The sequence below is a fragment of the Sinocyclocheilus anshuiensis genome, unplaced genomic scaffold (assembly GCF_001515605.1).
Source record: "Sinocyclocheilus anshuiensis isolate Anshui unplaced genomic scaffold, SAMN03320099.WGS_v1.1 scaffold204, whole genome shotgun sequence".
Taxonomy (NCBI): Eukaryota; Metazoa; Chordata; class Actinopteri; order Cypriniformes; family Cyprinidae; genus Sinocyclocheilus; species Sinocyclocheilus anshuiensis.
This window is the reverse complement of record NW_015557064.1, coordinates 315395-333234: the sequence shown is the minus strand read 5'-3', so window position 1 is coordinate 333234 and position 17840 is coordinate 315395. Positions and strand designations below refer to the sequence as shown.

Sequence of the window (17840 nt, the reverse complement as noted above, 5' to 3'; positions counted from 1 at the left end):
TTTTCCATGTGTTAGCTCCAACTTGCCAGATGCCAGACATCAGACATGCTTATTCACTGTCACAGAGACGGCCCTCAGATGTGGCGTAAGACAGGGGCAGTGTATTTTGTCCTCATCTCTGCTGCTGGGGACAGATTTGTGCAGGAAAGAACCCCTGTGACATCTGGCCCTTATGTCGGCGGTGGGCCTAAGCTGCCTAATGAAGGGACATGCTTGTGCTTGGCACTGCACTGCACACCATTTATTAACGTCAGAGAAAGTCACACCAGGGTCTGCTGCACACTTTAATGATGGTACACTCAAGCTCACAGTGTTTGCATGCATTTGTGTGAGAAAGCTAGTCCTGTCGGACAGGCTTACACTTCATACACACTCTTGTCCTGGAGTTCCTGTAAAATTTGTTCTTAACTAATAGAAGATACATTATATGAAATGATGCAATGTTTAAGATATCCAACATCAGATTCCTGAGTTTAATTGTTCAAGTATTCAATATTTTCACAGAATAAATCATTCTAGTATTGTTGTTTTTTGTCCAGTAGTTCCCCCATTTTACTGTAATAAATAATTGCTATAACAAATTATTGTCTACTATAGTATTCTTCCATAGCTTTGCATGATAATGTCACTATTCTGAAGTGCACTCCACTTGTAACTATCGAAAAGAGGGTCAGAAGCCAATGACCAAAAAAACTCCATTTATAAGCCTGATTAGAAATGCTATAGAAAAAACTGTCACACGAAGAATGCATACGGAGAAAACCAGCATACATTTTCCAAACTATTAATATTAAACTTTGGATGAGGGGTATATTTTAAACTATTGCTATTTGTCTACACCTTTGGGCACAATTCTGATCCAGAAGTGAAAGTATTGAAAATATTAAAACAGGGCCTTGGGTTTGTGCAGTTTACGTCTTGTTCTGGCACACCTGCCAGAGATTTCCGTGTGAACCTGTAGACCCTGATGGGGTTCAGGTGTGTTTGATTAGTGTTGAAACAGAGCACTGCATGATGGGAAAAGTTACTCAAGTCTTAAGATCCCAGCACAATGCCCACATATCTAGAAATGAAATAAAGACTACATAAGACATCATGCATTGGTGTGTTTAAAAGCTTTATTATGTACTGTGAAGTATAAAACCTTGTTGCTGGTCATGATCTGTTACTTCTAAGCATTACAATACATGAGAGAATTCACTTTTTTATTAATTGTTACTTCTAAGCATTACAATACATGAGATAATGTATTGTGGGTGAGTTCAGTCCCACTATTGAGTCTCAGTACCTGGTCTTCTAAGTAAGCAAAATAACTAAATAAAAGCATTTCCTTCATTCCCTATATTGGCACAGAGAGATGATGACAGAAAGATTTGCTGACAACTGCTGAGTGAAACTGGCATTAAACCGGTTTCAGATATAGAAAGATTTATTAAAAATATTTGTTTATGAAATTATAGCTTTACTGTTTCAGTGGAGATTATGTGCAAACTCTTATTTGACAAATCTATAGACCATTCTGTACAATCTAGTGACTGTTTTCAGGTATATGAATCTTACAAGCTTTCCAAATCCCCCAGAAAGATGTCGTTTCATTTGTACAGTCATAAGGAAATTGAATTTTAAAATTCGGTCTGAGCTGTGTTGATAACCTCAAGGGCATTTAAAAAAACATGATTGGATGTTTTGAAATTTTCACTGCAAGGAGAAAAAGCTCAAAAACACATTCAGCTGAGGATCTCAAAGCATTAATGAGAGTATGTTTTCCATTAAAGATTTATGCACTGGATTTTGATTACATGCATCACATTTCCATTATGATGTGCAATTGTGTGAAATTCACTTACTGTATGTATTGTCTTACTGGTAAATCATTTTTGAAGCCTCAGGCTTTGAAAGCACAGGTTCTGATGAGTAATTTGTGCTGTATTTCAACACTGCTAGTAATGACATATGCAGAGCAAACTGAGTCATATGCTCACAGATGTCACAGTGGCAGAAAGCACAGAAACAAGCTGCTTTTATAACACCAAAAATACAAGCAAAACTGTTTGTTGCATAAAGACATTTATAAGTATTCAGTTGCAAGTGGTTGTAGATCTATCAAGATTTCATGCACCACGTTAAACCCTCCCATTTAGCTGTCAATGAGGTGACATAGCGGAGATGACATACTTAGACAAAATATACTCCATCTTCAACGGCCATTTAATCCAATTATGTCCTTTTTTTTGTCCCGTGGGATAAAAAGATTAAGTGAAAAGAGGATATATTACCAAAAAATGCAGCATAGCATTATGCATAAGAAAGGATTTAAACCTGAAAACAATGTTAAGATCAACATAGCCTCATATTATACCACAATATGTGGCATGCCTTCTGACCACCATAATGCAATATTGAATTTATGGGTCTCTGAAGAATTCAAACGGGATGTGATACAGCTTAAGAAATGTATCTGCTTGGACCTTCTATGTGATCTGAATAAGCCAATCCAGGGTGAGGTCCATCTCATATGACACTGTTCAGATTTCATTTAGCTGAAAAAGACAATAAAAACATTCTTAACTTAGTGTCACTCAAAAAGACAAATTCTCATAATGTTTCTTTTCAACTGGAAAAAATAGGCTTATATTACAGGACTAGATCAGCTCTATATTCTACGTCAATACATACCAGCCGGTAAGCACCATTTATTTAATTTTTATTTCTGATGTGATCAACCGGTGTTTTTTATTTTATTTTACTGCAGTATCTAAAAGCTTTCTCATGCCGTCCTTTCCCATCTGTCACAAACCAAGTGTGACTTTACAGTGACTTACACAAGATGGATACGCAGTGGTCATCTGTGCCCTGCAGTGATGTTCTGTCAAGATCAGCTCTGTTCAGATCCATGGAAATGGGTTCTCAACACTGGTGGGGAAAGAAGAGAGAGAGAGAGAAAAAAAACATTTTGTGGATTCTTCACACCATTAAGTCTGAGTTTCCACCAACATCTGCCAATACAAGAACATTATCACACACACGTAAGACAGCTCATAAACTGTGGGCTGAAACACATCTCAAGCAATGTTGGCAGTGACCTCGAGAAAGCCCAGTTACATTGACAAGCATCTGTCAGTTGGATGCTGTTGTCTAAATCCCTGCAATTATCTTTGGTTTCCAGAACAAATCCCTCAGTCGACTTGCCAAGTGTGTATAGTGTTACCATAATGGCAGAGAATAAGAGAGTGCAAGTGCACTCCTGCAAGCAGAGGGTGTCATTGTATCACTGTCAAACCTCTGAATTTTTAGTCTGACTGCATTAATTGACTCTTCAATCATAACATAATCTTCACTGCTTTTGGTGCATAGCCAAAAAAAAGGCAAGATTGAGACTAACTCAAATTTGTTGTGAATCATAATGTGAATATGTGAAATACAATTATAAATACAAACAGTACTATGCATTATGAGCAGTGGAGCATTTAATCAAGGTTTGTCAAGGTTTGGCTGGTTAACATGTTAGGAATGCCATAACTACCTAGTATTAATATTATGAGTGTATAATGGAGTCTAAAAAAATAATTTCTCCATTGATGGCCAATTTAAAATTAGTTGCATATTCTGACATAAGCAACATAGAGTATACATACAATAATAAGGATTTCTCCACTTATTATTGATCTCCTTGTTTCAATCGCCATTTCCACAAAGATTTCACTCAAAGTTTTAAATTAATCACTTGTTTTCAAATGTCCTTGAATCACAGCAGAACAACTAACTTCTTAAAACAGCTGTAATTTGCGAAGAATTAAGCAGATGAAGAGATGGGTGAGTGGTAAACTGATTACAAGAAAACAGGTGAAAACAGCAAGGCACGCTGTATTCTGAATTGACAAACAGGTGCTAGGCACTCTGGGAATGTGGCCCCTGGCTCACAGTTATAAGCTCAGCATGAGAATGGCTCGGTGCGATGTGTCTGCCAAAACAGCACGAATAATGCTGAAATCCATTATACCCCCATAATACTAATCAGTCGAACACCAAAAGTAAACAGATGCTATGCAAACATGGCTGCATTTTCCAGGTGATGTGCTCAGGAGGGACTACACGAGTGTGATTTTCACTAGAGGAGACAGAATAAGTCACAAATGCATGTCTTCCTAAAGCATATGGAGTGTTTATTAAATGTTCTCTATAATGAGAAGAGTGGGACTACTGCTAATTGAGATTCATTAAAAACTAAAGGATAATTACATTGCGTCTCGCATGCTGAATTGAATATTTGATTATCGCACTATTAAGAGTGCTGTGGTTTCGAAGCACAGCTGTGATACGGCAGTGGGTCGTGCTGAAATTCAGACCGAAAGAATGATTGCAAGTGTAATATTTTTTAACAGTCCAGAAAACAAGATGTTAATATGAGTAAATATAATAATAATAATCTTAAATTTCAAGGCTTCGCGAAGGTAACCCAAAAATTAAAGTTCCACCAATATCGTTCCTCCTAATAGCTGTGATGTGGACTAGGCTATTCTCACAGAATTAGAACAATTATTAAAACTTTATAGTTCTAATTATCATTATAGTTATCATCTTTACTGTGAACGGCATTTAACTGTTGTATAACTTGATATACCGTTAGCTATTTTAAGTAAAGGCAATTTTTCACTAAGCTTTCTGTACACTTGTAAGAGGCAGGTATAAACGATACTCTATATATGTAACACGAAATTGCATCTATCCTCTCAAGGAAGTGTGGCTTCTGTAATTGGATGTTTAAATTGTGCGGTTACAGTTTCTTAAAGCACACTACTTACCTGGCATACAGCATCTGCACACACTGTTTATAAGCATTTCCCCCTCACTTCTCACTTCTCACTGATTGGTTTTATCAGTATGCTCCACATATCGACTGCAAAGCGCCTGCAACGGCAGGGAAGAGATGTTACTCAGGTTAAACAAATGAAATGTTTAAGGGGAGGCTGGGAAGGGATATCCTACTCTTGGCAGCATACAAGGCAGAGATAGAGCTGGATATGTGGGTGGACCTGGTGCTGGGGAAGCTGCTGATGATACAGACATACCCTCCTCAGCGTCTAAAATCTTGCCTGAAGATAGATGACATGAATATGACCATGAATATGACCACAGTCTGACATACTGGTATTTGTTGAAGAATGAATAGCCTGACGTTCAGTTGTTTCGGGTGTTTTGTTTGTTAAAGATTTTTATACGCCGTTTATGATTCATGATCTACTGAAGAAAAGCTGTATCTTCTTTCACTCTCCTCCATGCTGACTGTCCGATGGCTTGAAGTAGGAAATGATTACATCTCACATTACATTCTCAGGCTTAAATAAAAGCTACAAGCTTCATTTAAAAGAATTTAGTGGATTTATTTTCAAATCTCTACATCGTCTGCGCTGACTATTGGTTTTGGAAAAGTAATGGAGGCTGGATTACCTGGTCTCTTTCCATTATCCACGTTCATTCAAGAAGGATCCTCTGAAGAGGCTATAGGCGCGAGGCTCATGCACTCTTTCAAGCCCAAGTCATAAAAGTCAGTTTAATTCCAGTATAATGGCTTTAACTGAGGCACTAAATTGTATGATATCAAAATCACAGGGGTATAAATTAAAATAATACCACATTTCAAAAGATGAAAAGACCAACAGACTCATCATCCCACATTTCAAAGGTCTGAACACCGCTAAGAAATTTATCTTTTTGTACAGTTAAGAGCTCTGTGTCCTTAACATTTGTTTGTCTGCTCTCCTGCTGTGTTAAGCCCAAAGGAACTGAATTACGGGACCAGCATGTAACATCTTCAAGCACCATGCTGCCTAACAAAATAATTTTAACATTCATCCTTGTGTTTGAGCTGGTTAAATCTGCATATTTATATGTTTGATTTAAATTTTAGGTAATGTTGATATTCTTTATATTTTTCCTCTTTATCCGCTTTTGTATTGTTGTGAAAGTATCCTTATATCATGGCTATATTAAAAGTTGCTCTCTGAGGCACGACTGTGATTTTTTTTTTTACACACAATTCCTACTATGTGAAAGAAATGTGATAACGATTCTAAAGCCCTTTCAAATGACTCTCCATCTCCGTCTCTTGCTCTCTATGTGATGACCAACTTGTCATAGAAAACAACAGTGATTTTCAACAGTGATGGAAACTCCACTAGTTATGACAGCAAACCGAATGTCTTGCGTGTGAAGTACAGACACCCAACAGAAAGCATCATGCATTAATCCAACCCGTTCTCATCAGTCTGCGTATAAATAACACGACTTTACACGCATACGCTACCATTTTAACACATGACCCCATGTAACATGATGCAGAAACACTGAAATAATTAAAATAATACCGTTAACCACATGATCTCATTACAAAAAGAGATCGTTGCCCTTACCTGTTTGAAGGTGTACGCCATCAGGTTAACTGGACGAACTGAGCCTCGCTGGGGACGTCACTGTCGCTGAAGATGACGCGTGGTATTTGGACGCATCTGCTCTCCACCGAAGTTAATGTGAAGGATTGGCGTATCATATGCACGCAAAATTGGCATTTGGCGTATGCATTACACGCAATTAGAAAGTGTAAAGTCGTGTTATTTATACGCAGACTGATGAGAACGGGTTGATTATTCTGTTATTGTCATCATAAATGTATTCTTCCTCACTGCAGAAAGAAAATGCATTATGAATCACAGAAGACCAGATTTAACAGCCTAAAAAGTCTGGTTGCTTGTTACTAATAAGTCTCATTAATTCACAGCACATGTGAGATCAGTCATAAACTGATATTTTTTTCATATTAACCACGTTCACATTTGCAGTCAAAATATCAGACCTCATGCACTCTCTTTCACCGTGGAGCAGTGTATAAAGACAAATGAGATATACATCCAAGCTTCAAAATCCTCTGCTGACATGTTCATGCCGAAGGCAATACTGTGAAATGGCAAAATCGCCACCTGTGTGCCACTGATTAGAAGACAATGCCTATTTTAATTAGCAAGCCTAAAGCCATACAGAGTCATACCAGTCCACAAATCATAATATCATATTATTTAAATAATGAATAATCTCTAATCTACCTTTCCATTCTCAAATAAGCCATCTGATAGGCGTCAGTGATTTAATCATCCTTTGTTGGCTTACAAATGGTTCTCTGTGTGAAAAAACGCATCTGTTTGAGCATGCCCCTGTCTTGTCCTTAATTAGACTATAAAACATGGCTGACCTCTACAAAAGACTTCCATCTATCAAGAGAACCAAAATAATGCGACGATGGTCAAAATTAATAGAATGACTAATATATGCATTTTGGAAGACCCAAGCTTTAAAAAAAGCTTGAATCGATATTGAAAATGTTGCATGAATGGATTTTCCATTTTTGCTTGTTTCTGATGCACCTAATTGCCTTAGCAAAATAAAAAAATAAACCAAACAAAATGAGTCCCAAAGAATAGTGTGTTTTTGTCTCTTGTTGCTGTTATGCTCCACATGCGGGGATCTCCTGCAGCATATTTAATACAAAAAAATGTTAATTACCCAAATATTCAAAGCATTGTTCCTGAAGGCCACATTTCACTCGAGGTCAAACAATCACTCCTTAATATTTTAGTGGTGTGTGCAATTAATCTGTGCATAGTGTCACAAGTCTATATCATACTGAGTGGGTTTCTGTCTTCAAGCTATATCCCAATAGGATGTTTGTGTTACTTGCTAAATGGTTTATTAATTGTACTGTCACAACAAAACATTAGTACATGCTCCTCACTCTGAAACAAAAATTGTTTGTTTTATTGTTTTGTCTTGCTCTAAGACAGCTCTGTGATACATATAGGTGTATACTTGGAGTTTCTGATGTAGCATGACAGATTTATGCTAAATGACTTCCATAGTCCATATTTTTTTTATATAGGTTATAGGTATAGGTTTTATATAGGATATAGGTTTCCCTGCCTATATTGGGTGAAAATGGATGGATGTATGGTCTTCCATAATAATAAAAATCAGGTAAAAAGTCATAATAAACTCCAGCAAAAAACAAATATACACCTAAACTGTATCTGAATGCAATTTTTTTGTTTAGAGACACTTTTGAAGCTTACCCAGTCTGATTCAATCCACTGCATCTCAGCTCACAGAGAGACTGGCACCTGTTGGAAGGATACATCAAATTTAGGATATAGATTTTGAGGTGCTATAAGTATAATACACAAAATGAAGAAGAGACAATGAGTGAGACTACAAGTCAAAACAAACGTACACTCGCATGCACGAATAACAGATGGATTGAAAACAGTTTGACAAAGCATATGTTACTATCAAAAAAGTAAACCAATTTGTGGGGCAGGACAAAAGCTGTCAGAGCAGAATATGATTTGAGAGCAACCATCTTTTTCAGCGTGTCTGGTTAAAAAGCTTAGTTTAGCTGGTCAGGTATTAAAGATCAGTTTTAGCTTTTTTTAAAAGATGGATTGTTAATTGTGTTGTTTTATGTGTTAGTAAGTCATTTTTGATGTCACTAGTTAACTTTATTAGCGGATTTAGAGGGCCGAGGCATTTATTTGGAGTTAGTGAGGGGAGGTTTACTTTTTGAAGTATAAATAACTTAATTTATGACTGGCATTCGCAACATTAGAGTTATTATTAGGGTTACCTGCTTAACGTTTAGTCATCCTTTCGAAGTCTTAATACGCGTCAGCATTCCGTTCTAATAGTCACAAAAAAGAGTTCAGGTCTCTATGGGGCCTTCAATAGTGCTGATATTTAAAAGCATTGGTATTACAACACAAATGCAGCCTTCTGATGTTCATTAACATAAATAGCAAAAGAGGAAAATATACTGTAAGTAGCAGAGATAAAGCATTTTAACTGGATCCCATTCACTCCTGCGAGTGATGAAAGTGTGAATATCAGACATATTCACATTGGCTACAGTGGTTAACACCAAAGGCTGAAGGCACTTAGAACATCTTATTGGAATATAGGGACATTCTTACCTCCTGAATCTCCATATCATTCTCAGAGTCACGTTAGCGCAGACAAGTCAGTCCGACTTATTGTTTAATAAGCTGAAGCTTAAAGAGTGTGTTAAAAAAGATTCAATTTATTGATCTAAACAGTCGATTTCCATTAACATGTTAAACATTTAAATGACTAAACAAGAGTCAATGAACAATTTAGAGCTAAATGTTAAAAATTATTTAACAAAGTTTAATTCTATTAATTAAGCTTATCTATTATTACACAAAATGACTTGACAACGTTTCTACGGTTCCTTTTTGTGGCTTTTCTTTGTTAAATAGATATCTATAAAAAAACATATTATCCATTTCCTCAGGTCATACAGGCATTTAGTACTACAGACAAGTACGTACCTAATCTAATTTTACAAAAATGATCTCATCTTTATTAACAAATTATAGCAACACAAGTTTAACAATTATAATCACCTATTTAGAGAAGCTTGCACAAGGCGCTTTACATCCTTTTTATTACATTTTTATGTACAAATACAAGCTACACACAAAGCAAAGCACTTGGATGTGGCTACATACATAGCCAATTGCTTTCAAACCCAATACTGATATCAAAATTAAATATACAAACTCAGTATTTACCATCATCAAATCAAGAAGTATTAGGAAGATGTTATGTACAAAATGAGTCTCTCCACTCTGGCAATACATTTTTGTCTTAACGCAAAGGTTCCCAAAGTCAGGGAAGCATAATGTGTAGCTAATTCCATGCTTTACATTTGGGGGACAAACAATGGAAAACTAAAGGAATGACAAAAGTACACTGCCAAATCCTGGCCAGAATAAAGCTCATAAAGTATCAAACAAAGAAGTCAACAGTTTCAGATAAGAAAAGAAGGGACCATGTAGCCCCCAAGGTTAGTGTGAATTTAAAAACAAGATTGGCCTATCACTTAAAAACCCCATTTTATATTATTTAGCTAATAAGGTTGGCGTTGTATGGAGGTCACATGATCTGGAGCACCTTTATCAGGTCTCTATGGGGCCTTCAATAGTGCTGATATTTAAAAGCATTGGTATTACAACACAAATGCAGCCTTCTGATGTTCATTAACATAAATAGCAAAAGAGGAAAATATACTGTAAGTAGCAGAGATAAAGCATTTTAACTGGATCCCATTCACTCCTGCGAGTGATGAAAGTGTGAATATCAGCCATATTCACATTGGCTACAGTGGTTAACACCAAAGACTGAAGGCACTTAGAACATCTTATTGGAATATTGGGACGTTCTTACCTCCTGAATCTCCATATCATTCTCAGAGTCACGTTAGCGCAGACAAGTCAGTCCGACTTATTGTTTAATAAGCTGAAGCTTAAAGAGTGTGTTAAAAAAGATTCAATTTATTGATCTAAACAGTCGATTTCCATTAACATGTTAAACATTTAAATGACTAAACAAGAGTCAATGAACAATTTAGAGCTAATGTTAAAAATTATTTAACAAAGTTTAATTCTATTAAATGTAGCTTATCTATTATTACACAAAATGACTTGACAACGTCTCTACGGTTCCTTAGCTAATAAGGTTGGCGTTGTATGGAGGTCACATGATCTGGAGCACCTTTAATATCTACCATAGGGGTGATCTCTGTAGCCCCCTCGAGTAAGTCTTGATGCTGGAGCTTTGAGGTTGGGCCGCGATGATATCCAGTCTTCTTCTGCTAAAAGTGAAACGATTAAACAGGAAAAAAGGCAGAACTAATTTTTAACAGGTAAAACAAGCTTCATTTAAAATAACTGAGAGAAAAAATGGAATTTAACACAAGTAAATGTAGATGTTACAAAGGAGAGGAGCCTCTTTAAGTGGCTGAAATGCAATGCTATGACGATTCATCAGGGAACGGATATCCTACGGCCAAGTAATTCCATGTGACATTAGCCGTTTTTAATGCTTTTTTTGTTTTAAGCATTACAAAATTATAAACTGAGCACCAGCTGATCATCTTACACATACATTTCAATAATTAGTTTAGAGCTCCATTCCCGCATCCCATCTAGGGCTTTGCATGTTCGCCTCGGTACATTATCGTAGATTTGAGAAATATACAATGTCACTTTGCCCTAATTATCAGTTACCAAAGGCAGAGCAGATGAGGCATGAACTCCTGGCTGAGCTCACAGTATGACCCTGCTGTCATTTAAATACAGTATGTGTTGGGAGCCGATGCTCCATTAGGTTCTCTGAGTGTGATCGCTGGGCCATTGAGGAAACAATCAGCCTGCCTTCAGGGCAAAGAGCCTTAACCTTCATTGTTGCTAACTACCGTTTCACAGAGAAAGGAGGAAAAACATTATACATCATGACAAAATCCCTTTTATTCTGATATTCTGTGTAATGATCACTACCGCACAAACAGCCCTCCCTCACTCACATTATATTTAATAGGTTTTTCCCTTACATCCTCCTCACTGAAAAACTATCTCTGATCATTACAATCTTATGGAGGCCTGTCTCCACCTCTGAGTAAAAATACATCAGGTAAAAAAATAAATAATGTCACATTGTGAGATATATAGTCACATAAATAAATTCACAATTGTGAGATCAAATTGTCAAACAGCAAAAAATAATTCATATATAAAGCAAGAAAAAAAGTCACATTGTGAGATATGAAGTCATAATTGCAAGATATAGTCACACTGTGGGAAAAAAAGTCACATTTTGATATACTGTAAAAAGTCATACAATTTTGAGATTTTATACAAATTTACAAAAAATTTAGTCGCAATTGTGTGAAGTCACATTGCAACAAAAAGTCACAATTGCGAGAAATAAAGCCAAAATTGTGAGGTATAGTCACATTGTGAGAAATAGTTACATTTTGAGATATGAAGTCACAATTTCAAGAAATAACGGCACAATAAAGTCATATTATGATAAATAGTCACATTGTTAGAAATAGCCACATTGCAGGATATAAAGTCACACTGTGAGAAATAAAGTTGCAATTATAAGAAACAAAGGCAAGTCACATTTATTCATATAGCGCTTCATACAACTGTTCAAAGCAGCAAGAATATAACATCAATTATGAACCTAGAAGATAATAGTGTCATTATTCAGCTCTGTTTAGTTCAATGTTGTTTCAGTTCAGTTTAATACAAGTGTCAATGTTGCAAACATAGTGTCATTATCCAGCTCAATTCAGTTCAAATTCTTATCCGATAGTGTAGTGCAATAACAGTGTAGTTAAATCAATAATATGACTGAATATTAATTGTCTTTTAAACCAAACAACTGTGACAAACAAAGCTGCAACTGTGAGACTTACAGACACGGTGTGCAATAGGAACTGACAAATATGACACAAAGTCACTATTGTGAGATACAAATTTGCAATTACCTTTTTTTTTTTTGTACTCTGAGGTAGAAATGGACTTCCATATTATCCTGACTGCCTAACGAGCAAAACCTTTCATAACACAATGAAATCTTGGTTTCAAGTCAAAAAGTGGCAAAATATCAAATCATTCCTGTTAACACTTTGACACTCCACTGCACAATTTGCCACAATGCAGATGAGCAAGTACGTATACAATGGGAAACTGGTATCAGTGGAAAACAACAATCCATGCCAAGAACAGAGGGAATACTGCATCAAATGTAATCCAGAGAGGGCACATATTCAAAAGGCAAAGTAATGGCTGAAAGGCCATTCTGACTCTCTTGGTGGGCCTCAGCAACGCCTCCAGCTCTCTACTGGCTCTAGTCCATGATTTCAAGTGCATCTTAAAACCCAAGCCCTGAAGCAGACTAGTAAGGTAGGATGGCAGCTGCTGTGCCCTGGGCCTCGGTGATTTAACAACTGGCAAATGCTGCTAGGTGTTTTTCCTTACTTTAAGCTCTGAAACATTTAACATATATGGAAAATGAATGAGGCAAAAAGGTTTCTCACTGGTGTGGGCAATGTGCCATGACTGAGTTTCAGCCTGCCTGCTATGTGAACTACTGCTATGCAAAGAGGATGTTTCTCTTTGCGGTGCACCATTCAAAATGGTTGACCTAAAATACTAATAGTTTCCTAGTAAGCTAAAAGAAAAAAAAGTTTGAGATGAAAGTCATGCTGTTTTAGAAGAACTGTAGATCAGATTCTTACCATAATTGTTGTAGGCTTCATCATTATTACCGTGTCCATATTCATAATATTCTGAGCCACTGTAGGAGTAAAACTAATTCTTAGGAGACATTTTGACAGATTCTTAGAGCCAAAGTTATGCATCAATTAGATCATGTTGTGACAAAATGTCTTTTGAAAATAAATGTGTACCTTTTCGACTTGTTGCTGTAGTTGTCATCATAGCCCTCATAACTCTGGTCATCATATTCCCCATCATAACCATCATCATATCCCTGAAATCATAGAAACACAAAAGAATAATCACAGAGGGTGACGCTAAAGGACTGAATCTGTCTCAAAGCAGCACTCTAATTGTTTAGGGTTGAAAAATCAATGTTTAATTACACTGCAATAGGATTTCTCTAATAAATATACTCCCAAAGTGGAGGACTGGCACAGCTGAATCATGTCCAACAGAAAATATTGATCAATGAGTGACAATTGTCTGATCTGGCATGTCTGAAGACAAGTGGATAATGCCTAGGTCGGTCCAGTATTAAAGACAAAAGAAACAATAAACAGATTAAAACTTCATGATGAGATGTTCAGGAGATCCTACTGTACATGATTCGTGTCATCCATTCACTTTTTCTTACTCTTTTTTTTTTTAAGCTTACATTGATATTGAAATGAATTATTCTATTCTACATACTGAATGTGCAGCACATATTTTTGGCCTGATGGAAATCCAGCAGCACATAAGAATCTTTTGGTAAAAAGCATCTGAAAGGGACATCAGATAATAAACGTAAAAAGAACACAGCGGTGAATCACACAGAAGCTTCATATTTCAAAAATAAGACATTCTATTTTGCATAAACAAAATGGAGCACATTTGTATGACTATTAAAATGTGTGTGTCTGTGAGATTCAGACTTTTTGGTCTGTAGAAGATATACAGCATCATAAAATTAAAATTAATCTCAAACAAAATCCTGTGCTAAATACACAATATTGTGGTGATGACACTATAATGCATTGATTAAAACAACTAACTATTGGGGAAACTCTAAATAATTATCATAACATCATAACATCTATGGTTTCCATTTTGTTGTTCAGACAGGCTAACTGAAAATGCTTCCCTTTTTTATTAGAGCTAATCTGTCAGCTATTTTGACCCTGTCTATTCCCTTTACATTAAAATTCTGCACAACAGTCCAGTTTTATGAGTATGAAGAAGGATTAGACTAAATTAAAGTTACGGATTATGCCAGGGATTAAGTTGTTCAGGAGATCTAACACGCAAGTTTACTTTCTATTAGTTTTTCCATGTGCTAATAGGGTCAGGGTTCTGTCCTCTCCCACTAATTGACCGGTTTGTTAACATGTCCTCTTGATAGAGTGCTATGCATATTTTAAGCAGCAGCGTATAGAAGAGGCAGCATGTTTTACTATTTAATGGCATATTTCAGAACATGTCAATCACTCTAATACCAACAGCGCTCTAAGGAAATACATTTTAGCAGAACAGTGAGTGACTGACCTACCCATTTAATAGGGTCATTTCATCAAGAGTGGAAGGAGTAGCTTTCATTTTTACACTCACAAAAATGAAGAGGTGTCCTTTTTGTCTGCTATGACATTTATGACATTATTTACTCACCCTCATGTCATTTGTTACCGTATGACTATGATCTTTTCAGTGAATTGTTTGATTCAGAAAGAAAATTAGAAAAATTAAGTTTGAAAAGATATGAGGGTGAGTGAACTACAGACCTTAGTCAGGTTAGACGCTATATTAAATTTAGTGTGGATGAAAACTAGGCTCCGAGGAATAGATTTACATTGTTTATAATGGCACGCACTGTATAATTTTAATCAAATCACAACTTTCAAAACTGTTTTACAGAGTTTTTGTCTATGTCGGTATGTTGTTAAACAACAATAAAATTCAATGAATGCACTGGACAGCCCCATTTTCCTGACAGAAATTAAATATGGTGCTACTCTGACTAAGGTCTATTCCTTAAAGATATACATCAAAAAGTTAGAAGCAAGACATACTACAATAGTCACATATGAAAACACATTCAAACATCTATATGAAATTGCAAAAACTACTTTGTACTTTAGTATACAGAGGTCTTGCAAACACTGTGTGGATATTACTTAGTTTAATAACAAAGTGCTATTTAAAAGGTCCTTGTGTCTGACCTTTTTGACTTTAACATGCACTTACAAGCAGCTGTGCATAATTCGAGCAAGCTCTAGTTAATGGTGTTTGATCGTTACATTTCAACACTCGTTTGAAAGAGCAATTAACTCTGGTCCTATTGAGCAAGCTAACAGCAAATAAATCAAGTGGTAGAGAGCACTGCAAGAGTAATTAATACAGCAGACAGCCAAAGGTCTTCAATACTCTGCTTCATTATCAATTGACAACCACCAACACCTCTTGACAGTGACTGATCTCTGTGTGGGACGGCAACTGAATATGATTCCTCACTGGAGAGCAGCAAAGGGAAATGAAAGGTTGAAAATGCTTTTTGTCTGTGGCTCCGTCTGCTTATTGAATGAGGGCTCTTTGTCTACCACTTGTTTCTCAACCAATTTTTCAGGGCTAATATTTTCAGTTTGAAGTATGAGCCAACATGGGCAATAGGCCAGACAGGATGGAGCAGTCTGAAATATACTGACATCCAACAGGACATATATCTATTTAATGGTCCGTTCTGATTGTTGCAAACGTTCAAAGGAGGCATAATTCTTTCAAACATAATCAAAATGGGATTTCATTTCACATCAATTTTATATTAAAGGGAAACTGCATTTCATATCATGGTGATTAGTGACTAATAGCTTTAGATGAATTAAGTATTATATTTAGTTAACCACAGATTTTTGGAAAGAGGAGAATGAAGGTGGAAAAACCAGTGTACTGACTCAACTGGAGTTTTGATTTTAACTCGTGTCATTGGTGTCTGTGTTTGTGTTTGCACCAAAAATTCACTTGTCGAAACCAGTTGGCCAACCTTTAGGAAATACATGACAACAATTAAGTAGTACTGTATATTAAATAAATTAGAATCATGAGTTTAATTGGAATTTAGTCATCCTGGTATGGGAATTTTTTGTAAAATAACTATTATATTAATATATGTTAAACTTAACAGCATGGAATTATTGTGATTTTTTTTTTTTTTTAAACTGCACTCTGAGTTTCTCTTTACATTTTCATGCAAATGTATCAATTACAATGCGTTGCTCTGCATGTAGAGAAATCATCACATATTCAGGATAAATTTACACAGTCTGTATATAGGCAAACAATATCTCAAATAATTTAATCAAGCAAATTGTTGTCTATGGCCAGGAGTCAGGTTTTAATTTCTTATATTATTTTTCCCCACAAAGAATTAAAAGATCTTACCACTTACCAACAAATTGACATGTCATATATGATAACAGCTCACTGGAAATCTTTAAGGCACCTTCCACCAACCCAAGAAAAACCACATGAATATTTATAGAACTAAAATAACAGTTTAGATTATCCTGAAAACACTGGCTTTGCCTGAAAGCACAGTTGTTTGCCAGTACTAAGAAAGTGGCAGCAGAAATGTGATGAACTAGGACTGTTTATTGCCAAAGATCTCACTGTAGAAATATAGGAGCACATATTACTTGTTACATAAACTTTTACATTCACCCAAATAAAAGAACTAATTCAGTACGCTGATGACAGACAAGTAGGCTATCACTTCTAACCTTCAGAAGCCGCAATTCCTGCAACGGAGCAATCTACTGCGCATTTGCTAATCATGTTGCAATAAATTTTAATAGGCGTTATTTCATGCACGACAAGGAGCTGTGATAGCCATAGCCAGTGTTCTCTGATTCAGTAATCACTGACCAGTAAATATACTATAGCTCATAGAAAGCATAAGGGCTGATATTTGTGTGTACTGTAAACAACAATTTAACCGGTAATGACATGCAGCTCATCCCCCTTGATATTTTCACAGTAAAAGCTCAAGTGCTTCTTTTCCCAGTTTTTTAACTGCCTTCCCATAGCACATTATGCGGATCTACCAGACTGTCTTCTGATAGAGTTTTTCATGGATCCGCACGCCTCTCGTCTCGTCAGCCTTGAAATAAAGCTTGCACATGGATCCGCACGCCTCTCGTCTCGTCAGCCCTGTTACACTCATAGGCATCTCTCAGACATGAACTAATATGTTGAGCCTCTAAGCATTCCACATGCTTCTTTTCAGCAGGAAATTATTAAACTTCTTCTCGAGGTGAATGTCGTACATCTGTTTTATTAAACGAGGGAGTTCTGCATGAAGAATTCTGTTTCAATAATTAGTTCACCTCAGAAATGTCAAGTCAGCGGTGTAAGCGAGCCCATTGTTAAAAAACAATTACAGCCGTGGTGAGATCCTTGCTTTGAAATAGTGCGAGTGAAGCCTTTTCGCAACATTCTATTCTACACCATGAATCGGCTTTTGCCATGTGAAGTGGTGTGTGATTGTGTGCGTAAGAGGTTTACTGCGATACTATCCGAGACACTCGAGGGCTTCTTTCACAGTGATTGACCCTTTTCATTTATTTATCCACAGTGAGCTGGTTTTGACCTTAGAAGGCATTCTACATGCTTTTTTTAATTAGTTTTCAAAGTTACATTAAAACAGTACATTATACAAGAAAAAAGAAAACTGTGAGG

The 17840-nt window shown here is 36.3% G+C and overlaps 1 protein-coding gene across 9 annotated transcripts in view; it reads right to left on the bottom strand.

Moving 5' to 3' along the window:
• Positions 1-2354: 2354 nt before the first annotated feature.
• Positions 2355-17840, bottom strand: part of LOC107676606 (KH domain-containing, RNA-binding, signal transduction-associated protein 2-like) — a 68935-nt gene continuing 53449 nt past the window's right edge. The window contains exons 7-13 of one of the 9 annotated variants that reach the window (XR_001632756.1): positions 13322-13404; positions 13151-13209; positions 10628-10714; positions 8118-8165; positions 4803-4908; positions 2823-2913; positions 2355-2540 (exon numbers count right to left, since the gene is read on the bottom strand). Coding sequence is in view for 5 of the 9 variants with exons in the window: in XM_016471186.1 (XP_016326672.1) it covers positions 8143-8165; positions 10628-10714; positions 13151-13209; positions 13322-13404 (252 nt within the window). In the remaining 4 variants the exon portion in view is untranslated. Of the gene's footprint in view, positions 2541-2822; positions 2914-4621; positions 4909-7473; positions 7520-8117; positions 8166-10584; positions 10715-12424; positions 12467-13150; positions 13210-13321; positions 13405-17840 lie in introns of those variants that run through there. The other 8 variants (XR_001632758.1, XR_001632757.1, XM_016471186.1 and 5 more) reach the window with 8 other exon arrangements.